Source organism: Berghia stephanieae, chromosome 10, assembly GCF_034508935.2.
Source record: "Berghia stephanieae isolate SIO BIC M18660-M18661 chromosome 10, UCSD_Bste_1.3, whole genome shotgun sequence".
NCBI lineage: Eukaryota > Metazoa > Mollusca > Gastropoda > Nudibranchia > Aeolidiidae > Berghia > Berghia stephanieae.
In genome coordinates, this window is record NC_088369.1 from 41,111,322 (window position 1) to 41,121,321 (window position 10,000).

Below are 10,000 nucleotides of genomic sequence, written 5' to 3' on the forward strand. Positions count from 1 at the left end.
AATCTAAAGACTCATCTTTTCCAGAAATTTTTATCCTAGGCATTTTCTTATTGATGAGGTCGACTGATTTTTTGGGATGGTTTTTTTTTTCTTCTATTTACTTTCTTGCTTTGTCTGTCACCTTTCATACACCCTTTACTTGTTCAGATCTTTATCTTAAGAAAAACACGTATGACCAATTCCCTCCCAATTCTCTACGACCTGTACTGGCTACCAATCAAAACCTACAAATCACCATGATTTGCTTTAAATGTCTTAATGATGAAGCAAGCCCCTATCTACTTTTTAAAAAAACAAAACAAAAAAACATTGCATTACGTGCGGCTATGTGGTCTTGTGGTATGACACTCGCTTTCGGATCGGAAGGTCCTGGGTTCGAGCCTCGCTCGGCGCATAATTGAGTCCTTGGTAAAGGCTCTTTACTCACATTCTCTCACCGTACTCAGGTGTAAAATGAGTACCTGGCCGTCAACAGCGTTGCCTTTGTCCGAAAAAATTATAATATCGCCATACAGGCGTCATGTCTTGTCCTGTTAAATGTTGCTGTTGGCCAGGGACCCCTTGTAAAGCGCTTTGAGCACGTTTAGTGGATAGCCCTATATAAAAGCTCATAGCTTAACCCTAGACTACAGAGATCGGCATCTGATAAAACGAATCTTATAGTTTCTTTTTAACATAAAATTTAAACCTTTTCTGTCATGGGACCCCTTGTATGGAATACTATGGAGATAAAGATAAAGGGAGTAAATCTGACTCGTGAATGTACAACACACAAAACAAACGACGTTTCGGCCCTTGGCCTTTTTCAAGTAAACCCAGAATACATATATATTTATATTAGATTTGACAAAGGCCGAAACGTCGCTTGTTTGGTGTTGTTCATTCATGTGTCAGATTTACTCCTTTTATCTTTATATCCATTTTATTGACTCATTTAGGCACCTCTAGTTATATGGAATACTATTGTGCGGCTATGTGGTCTTGTGGTATGACACTCGCTTTCAAATCGGAAGGTCCTGGTTTCGAGCCTCGCTCGGCGCATAGTTGAGTCCTTGGAAAAGGCCCCGTCTTAAATGCTGTATTGCTGTTGGCCAGGGACCCATTTTAAAGTGCTTTGACCACGTTTTAGTAGATATAGCGCTATAATATACAAAAGTTCAATTTCTTAATAATTCCCAGAATCATCAGGAAACAACCAACTGTTAATTCTTTAAATCTTTGCATGAAGAAGGCTGATATTTTTGGATGTTTTGGCACTGTTCTTTACATACGAAGAGTTCAGGGGAAAAACCACAGATGTCCAGTTTTTTAAATGTTCGTGACTGCCCCCTTGAGTGATGTTAGGCGTCTAAATTTCCCCTCTACAGAAATAATATCGAATAAAAGAAATACAACCATTAAAGAGTTATGGTTGTATCTAGTTTCTATTTATAAAGGGAAAGTTTATAGTTAATGCCATGATATCACTCAAAGAGAGCAGTCACAAAAATTTCAAAAAATGGACATCTGTGCTTTTTCCCCTGTACTCTTCATACAGTTTCAGATCTGTATCTTACACCAGTGTCTGCCCCCTCATTTGTCACTTTGATATTATCACCGTCTTGAGAAGATTGGCCACATAATTTTACAAATTTCTTGACCTGTGCCGTCTCTATTTCAGCCCCATGGATTCTCTTACAAGAACGTCCCGCCTGTCCTACGCAGCTGCCTTTGGTTCGACTGCCTTGCTCGTCTATCAGATTCTATTGGATCAGAAATTTGCCGTGGACTACGATGGACCGATTGCTCTGAAAAGTAACGTTGTTGTTGTTGTTGTTGTTGTTGTTGTTGTTGTTGTTGTTGTTGTTGTTGCTGTGGTAGTTTTTTTCTTGTATTTTTCTTTCTGCTTTATTCGGCACTGTTTCATTCACATCGACGTGCACTTATTTGCAGGTCTGATCACCCAATTCCTTATGGGCTCATTGTTGTAATGGAAATCTAAAAAAATAACACAAAATATTGTCCATAGCAACAATGTTGAACTAGGCCCATAAGTGCTATCGTTTTTCTTTTTTCTTTCTCTGTTTTTTTTAAAGATGAGACTATTTAATGCCAATTTGCCTGTTCCGCGATCGTCCCTGGATGAAAACTGAGCGTGTATGGAGCCTTTAATATATTCACAGGCTGATTTTTAGGGAATTTTTTTTTTTTAAATTTTATTTTGTTTATTTTTTTTTTTTTTTTTTGTTGCTTTAAAAAAAAATTCTTGTAAATGTCTTTCTGCTTTGCCTGGCAGTGTTTCATCCACAGTGTTTTTTTCAGATCTAAATCTTTGTAGGACAGTAAAGTTGCCGAGTCATGTTGAGCTAAATCTTCCAAAAGGCCCTCCTTCTCGCTGCCCTTTTGATTTCAAATAATAGGCCCAGCGCAGTTTTCTTTGCTCATTGCTCTTTAGTTTGCATAAACGTATTTAGGTATGCTGTTTGTTAGAAGGCGAAGTGCATGCGTATGCCAAATGCTATATATTTACTTAAGGTAAGAGTGAATTGAGGAGAGAGAGAGAGAGAGAGAGAGAGAGAGAGAGAGAGAGAGAGAGAGGGAGCGAGAGAGAGAGAGAGGGGGGGGGAGAGAGAAAGAGAGAAAGAGAAAGAGAGAGAGAAAGAAAGAAAGAGAGAGAGAAAGAGAGATAGAGAGAGAGAGAGAGATGGAGAGAAAGAAAGAAAGAAAGAAAGAGAGAGAGAGAGAGAGAGAGAAAGAAAGAAAGAAAGAGAGAGAGAGAGAGAGAGAGAGATAGAGAGAGAGAGTGAGTTACATACAGATAGAACAAGATAGATAGGTTGATAGACATATATCTAATTAGATAGATTAATAGAAAGATACATATATTGAAGAGTTTTGAGTTTGATGGATAGATAGATAGATAGATAGATAGATAGATAGATAGATAGATAGATAGATAGATATATAGATAGATAGACAGATAGATAGATCTATAGATAGATAGTTACATAGATAGACAGATCATCTACTATCTATAGATAGTTCGAAGTTGACGTCACTCAGGTCTTTGTTATTGTTTTTTGCCATCCTCGTTTATAAGTAATGCTCACTGAACTGTATTAACCTGACTATAAACGTTCATGGATACACACAGTTTTGTGTGTTGGTCCGTTATACTTCCGGATGGCAATGTTATGAGCTTCTTAGCAAAGCGCATACTATCTATAGGCAATGAAGGGTATTGTAAGACTGTTAAAGTAGAAAGAATGACAAAAGGCGACATTTTGGTATATTTTATAACATGGGATTTTGATTCCACACTGGCCTACTGGGAAAATGAACGAAATTATGAAGCCGAGCCTGCGAAAAGTACTTTGAGATAGACTCGCGTTCGATTCAACGTGAACATGGCAATAGGGATCAACAACAGTCGTGACGTCACTTCCCTCGTAATGACGCATAGTAACTTAGTAACTGATTCTAAACTATCAGAACAATGGCGGACGCCCTTATGAAATTCTTCAACGACGAGCATGAAATTGTACCCAGAGGAGAAAAAAAACCCAGTATAAATCTGATCATGTTTTGACTTTAATACATTCTGATCACATGACATGTGAAAAAGTTCTAGACCGATCTTCTTTGTTTAGAACCAAGCTGCTGGTTGCTGGGCGGACGTCAGACTATTGAATCCTATTGTTACTGTACGTTTAAAATCACAGAAATATGGATAAACATCGGCTCCATGGCCCTAACGGCCACGCGAAGCGCATAGCGCATGGGGAACCTGTAGCACTGCTATCTTTAAATGTTAGTTTTTCTCTTTTGCGTCTATATGGTCTAGTGGTATGACACTCGCTTTTGGAGCGGGGGGGTCCTGGGTTCGAGCCTCGCTCGGCTCATAGTTGAGCCCTTGGAAAAGGCTCTTTACTCACTTTCTCTCACCGTACTCATGTGTAAAATGAGTACTTGGCCTTAACAGCGTTGTTTCTGTCCGAAAAAATTGTAATATCGCCTAACAGGCGTCATGTCCCGTCCTACCTATCAAGTGTTGCTGTTAGCCAGGACTCCTTGTAAAGCGCTTTGAGCACGTTTAATTGATATTGCTCTATATAAATGCTCTATTTTTTCTCTTTCTTTTCATTTCAGCCCTGATTGCCATCTTGTCCATGTTAATATATGGAATGGTGTTCTTTCCTATCTTCTCCTCTCTGGCCCTGGGCACAGCCTTGTCCTACGGGCTTGGTATGCTTCTTGTGTGGACCTTCACGGCAGTTGACATCTACTCTGTCTGGGAATGTGATTACAATGAGGTAGGTGGGGTAGTAGTAGTAGTAGTAGTAGTAGTAGTAGTAGTAGTTAGTAGTAGTAGTAGTAGTAGTAGTGTAGTAGTAGTAGTTAGTAGTAGTAGTAGTAGTAGTAGTAGTAGTTAGTAGTAGTAGTAGTAGTATTTGTAGAAGTAGTAGTGGTATTTGTAGAAGTAGTAGTATGTAGTAGTAGTAGTAGTAGTAGTAGTAGTAGTAGTAGTAGTAGTAGTAGTAGTAGTAGTAGTAGTAGTAGTAGTAGTAGTAGTAGTAGTAGTAGTAGTAGTAGTAGTAGTAGTAGTAGTAGTAGTAGTAGTAGTAGTAGTAGTAGTAGTAGTAGTAGTAGAAGCAGCAGTAGTTGTTGTAAAAGTTGTTTTAGTGGAAGAGGTAGTAATAGTAGTACTTATCATCATCATCATCTTTATCATCATCATCACCATCATTATCATAATCATAATAAATCATTACCATCATTATCATTTCACAGACAGGTAGGTTGATCATCGTGGTCCGCAATATTCCCAGCCTGATTTGCCATTGCTACCTCAGCATCAGTCTGCCCATACGGTTCATCATGGCATGCCGGGGCGGTGTCTACGTGAACCCCGTAGAGACACAGGATATGATGACTATGGAGGAGGTCAGGAACTCCTACCAGGGAAAACACGTCAGGAAATTGTTGAAGAAGCCAAAAATTAAGGAGTGAGTTTTGTCATTAAGCTTTTCGCTATGGAGGCCTTCCGAAAGTTCTTCTTGCTAGCATTTCTTTCAATTTGTATTTTCACCGTGGATCATCTGTAATGCATTTTAAATTTCTAGAACAAACCTTGATAGATTTGTGAAAGTTTGAACTTTCAAATACGACCATTGTTTTGGTTTTCCGTCGCCATTTTGTTTTGAAAGCAGTCCTATGTTTGTTATTTTCTATTAGGGTTAGCTCGAGGACGGAGGATTTTTTTTTTTCTATTAGGGTTAGTTATAAGTCTTAGTAAAAGTGCTTGGGTGTTTGTTTTTTTTTCTATTAAGGTCAGTTAAAGGTACTCGGTTTTATGTTTTTTTCTTCTTAGGTTTAGTTGAGGGAATATTTGAGTTGTTTCCCTTAGCACGAAGAGCTTTCGGATGGCCTCCCTTTCGCTATGTTGTAGTGGATAAAATGACAAGATATGAAGTGAGTAGAAAAGTGCCAGAAGACAATAGAGAATAAAAATTTTTTTTCGCGGCGGTGGTGGGGTTTGAACCTGCGACCTTATTGGTACGACAACTCCGCCTGGCAGGTGAGAGCGTGGCTCTACCGTGTGAGCTATCCACGAACACAAAAATATTCGTTTCAAACCCAAAGTCATTTCTAGATCCCTCTCTCACCCACTTCTTGAGATCGCCGATTCGTTCACCACCATCGCGAAGTAATTTTGACCAGCAGTTAAGCTTAATAGCCAACATTCTCATCACAAACATATAACATAGAAACGATTGAGACATTGAGTATGCTCCGGTGTATGGGGTGAATTTTTAATTCAGAAAAGTGAGTGGAGCAGGCACTTATGTTGGTAACAACAAGATATGAAGTGAATAGAAAAGTGCCAGAAGACAATAGAGAATAAAAATTTTTATATAACATAAGTGCCTGCTCCACTCACTTTTCTGAATTAAAAATTCACCCCATACACCGGAGCATACTCAATGTCTCAATCGTTTCTATGTTATATGTTTGTGATGAGAATGTTGGCTATTAAGCTTAACTGCTGGTCAAAATTACTTCGCGATGGTGGTGAACGAATCGGCGATCTCAAGAAGTGGGTGAGAGAGGGATCTAGAAATGACTTTGGGTTTGAAACGAATATTTTTGTGTTCGTGGATAGCTCACACGGTAGAGCCACGCTCTCACCTGCCAGGCGGAGTTGTCGTACCAATAAGGTCGCAGGTTCAAACCCCACCACCGCCGCGGAAAAAAATTTTTATTCTCTATTGTCTTCTGGCACTTTTCTACTCACTTCATATCTTGTTGTTACCAACATAAGTGCCTGCTCCACTCACTTTTCTGAATTAAAAATTCACCCCATACACCGGAGCATACTCAATGTCTCAATCGTTTCTATGTTATATGTTTGTGATGAGAATGTTGGCTATTAAGCTTAACTGCTGGTCAAAATTACTTCGCGATGGTGGTGAACGAATCGGCGATCTCAAGAAGTGGGTGAGAGAGGGATCTAGAAATGACTTTGGGTTTGAAACGAATATTTTTGTGTTCGTGGATAGCTCACACGGTAGAGCCACGCTCTCACCTGCCAGGCGGAGTTGTCGTACCAATAAGGTCGCAGGTTCAAACCCCACCACCGCCGCGAAAAAAAATTTTTATTCTCTATTGTCTTCTGGCACTTTTCTACTCACTTCATATCTTGTTGTTACCAACATAAGTGCCTGCTCCACTCACTTTTAGTGGATAAAATGCAAATGTTGGTGCTTGAAGGTCGAAGGAATAAATGACATTCGTTGAATCGTAGCCATCGTTCGTTAACTTATAGCCTGACACTAAAACCGTAGCCATCGTTAACTTATAGCCTGACACTAAAACCGTAGCCATCGTTCGTTAACTTATAGCCTGACACTAAAACCGTAGCCATCGTTCGTTAACTTATAGCCTGACACTAAAACCGTAGCCATCGTTCGTTAACTTATATCCTGACACTAAAACCGTAGCCATCGTTCGTTAACTTATATCCTGACACTAAAACCGTAGCCATCGTTAACTTATAGCCTGACACTAAAACCGTAGCCATCCTTAACTTATAGCCTGACACTAAAACCTACTAAGACCCCATATTTTGACGTCATTTTTAGGTTTGTGGACCGCCTAGTGAGCTGTCTTTAATAGTGGTCAGGAAACAAGTGAACCCATTGGTTAAACTGTTGAATACAACTCACGATTTGTTTTCTTTTGTGGCCAAAGGTCTGTTTTTTGACGTCTTTTGGGGTTAGTGCGTAGCCATCGTTATGTTATAGCCTGATACTGAAATCCAAAAGGACTGACAGTTTGACGTCATTAGTGAGTTGTCGTTAGTAGAGCTCATGGAAACAAGTCATTTCATTGGTTGAAATATTGAATTCAACTCACGATTTGTTTTCTTTTGTAGCAAAAGACTGGCATTTTGACGTCATTTTTTGGTCAGTATCAGGCCATAACTTTACGAAGGCCACGGTTAGTGTCAGGCCATGAGTTAACGACGGCCACGGTTGAATTAACTTCAACTACTTCTGCTAGAAAATCGCATTTGTAATCCATAGCTTCAAAACAGTGTTACTCCCATTGTGGGTAGGTTTTTGTGTCTTCTATCCTCCTGTACCTGTTTTCCAATTGCTTTCTGTCTTTGTCTTGGAATGAAATTACTTAGAGGGAAGCAGTCGAATGTATAGCTATAGTTTTGGGAGATGATATTTATTTCCTTGTAAATCATCTCTCTGCTCTGTACTGTTATTTTTAAAAATATTTTTAACATATGATTTGTAAACATTTGAGTGTGTTCCTCTTAGTGGGGCTTTGTTGTCTGGATGAGACTTTTAGGTAATCTCAAACTAAGTACACTGATAGTGATCTCTTCGGTATTACATCTTTCTCTATTTGAACCATTCCCCCTTGTCTTACTTTTTCCTCAAGTCCTTGCAATTGTACATCTAAAAGTTGCAAAAATCTCTAGGATTGAGTGAGTTAAGGACTTTTTTCCTCCCTCTTTCAGCCCTCCTCAAGGTTTCGTCAACAATCTGAAGGCCACCATCCTGGGTTTTATACAGAACTGGATCTATCGGAAAGAAAGCGGTACGTAATCCATAATGTAGCCTCTCTCTCTCTCTCTCTCTCTCTCTCTCTCTCTCTCTCTCTCTCTCTTTCTCTCTCTCTCGCTCTCTCTCTCTCTCTTTTTCTTTCTTTCTTTCTTTCTCTTCTCTCTCTCTCTCTCTCTCTCTCTCTCTCTCTCTCTCTCTCTCTCTCTCTCTCTTTCTCTCTCTCTTTCTATCTCTCTACCCTCTCTCTTTCCCTCTCTCTGTCTCTTGCCTCCCCCCCCCCACTTTCTCTCACCTCTCTTTCCCGCTCTCTCTCTCTCTCTCTCTCTGTGTCTCTCTCTCTCTCTATGTGTGTATGTGTGCGCGCGCGCACGCACATGCGTGTGTGTAGTATAATGTCCTTGTTGTGCTCTCTTTCTCTCTCTCTATGTGTGTGTCTGTGTGTGTGTTCGTGTGTGTGTGTGAGAGAGATAGAGAGAGAGAGCCTGGGCACATGCGTGTGTGTAATGTCCTTGTATGTGCTTTAAAGAAGAAGAAGTAGAAGAAGAAGAGGAAGAGGAGTAGGAGTAGGAGTAGGAAGAATGTGATTAAGAAGGGGATGCGAAATGAGGTGGAGGAGGAAAAAAACAGGGAGAAGAATAGCGAAAACATGACATGATACAACGTATTATAGATAGTATGCGCTTGGCTAAGAAGCTCACAACATTGCCATCCGGAAGTAGTATAGATAGTATGCGCTTGGCTAAGAGATTCACAACATTGCCATCCGAAGTATAACGGAACAACACACAAAACTGTGTGTAACCATGAACGTTTATAGTCTGGTTAATACAGTTTAGTGAGAATTACTCATAAACGTGGATGGCAAAAAAAAACAATAACAAAGACTCAGGTGACGTCAACTTCATTCTATCTATAAACGGCCCAACGCACAAAACTATGTGTAACCTTGAACTTTCATAGTTTGGATAATACAGTTAAGTGAGAATGAATTACTCATCAACGTGGATGACAAAAAATCAATAACAAAGACCCGAATGGCGTCATCTTCATTCTACCTATGTTTACAATTTCCACAGGTTTCCGATTTCCTTCCAGGTTGTTGTCAGTCATGGTCACTGCTGGAATCGTCGTCTATGTGGTGAGTTCTCTATGTCTTAATACGCTTCAACAGTCGTAACGTCACTTCCTTCCTAATGACGCATGGTAACTTAGTAACACTGGCTCTAAACGTTCGGAACAATAGCGGACGCCGTCTGAAATATTTCTCCGGCGAGCATAAAACCGTATCCAGAGGAAAAAAACCCATCAATTTGATCATGTTTTGACTTTTACACATTCTGATCACAAGGCATATGAAAAGTTCTAGCCAGAATGAAGAATAAAAATTAATGATTTTCTTTGTTTAGAACCAAGATGGCCGCCGTTGCCGGGCGGCGTGACATCAGACTACTGAATCCAATTGGATACAATAGTCTGATGTCACGTCGTCCAGCAACGGCGGGTATCGTGGTTCTAAACAAAGAAAATCTGTACTATTTATTCTTCATGCTGGCGAGAACTTTTCATATGTCTAGTGATCAGAATGTGTAAAAGTCAAAACATGATCAGATTTATAATGTTTTTTTTTTCTCCTCTGGTTATGCTTTTATACTCGTCGGAGAAATATTTCATAAGAGCGTCTGCCATTGTTCCGATAGTTTAGAGCCATTTACTAAGTTACCATGCGTCATTACGAGGGAAGTGATGTTACGACTGTTGAAGCGTATTGCGTGCGGCTATGTGGTCTAGTGGTATGACACTCACTTTCGGATCGGAAGGTCCTGGGTTCGAGCCTCGCTCAGGGCATAGTTGAGTCCTTGAAGAAGGCTCTTTACTCTCATTCTCTCACCGTACTCAGGAGTAAAATGAGTATCTGGCCGTTAACAGCGTTGTCTCTATCC

The 10,000-nt window shown here is 39.9% G+C and overlaps 1 protein-coding gene across 1 annotated transcript in view; it reads left to right on the plus strand.

The window, feature by feature from the left end:
• LOC144981137 (stimulated by retinoic acid gene 6 protein-like) overlaps positions 1-10,000 on the plus strand; it is a 40,654-nt gene that overhangs the window by 13,317 nt on the left and 17,337 nt on the right. The window contains exons 5-9 of the mRNA XM_078929283.1: positions 1,661-1,794; positions 4,129-4,292; positions 4,771-4,985; positions 8,015-8,094; positions 9,137-9,198. Of these exons, the coding sequence (XP_078785409.1) occupies positions 1,661-1,794; positions 4,129-4,292; positions 4,771-4,985; positions 8,015-8,094; positions 9,137-9,198 (655 nt within the window). The remainder of the gene's footprint in view (positions 1-1,660; positions 1,795-4,128; positions 4,293-4,770; positions 4,986-8,014; positions 8,095-9,136; positions 9,199-10,000) is intronic.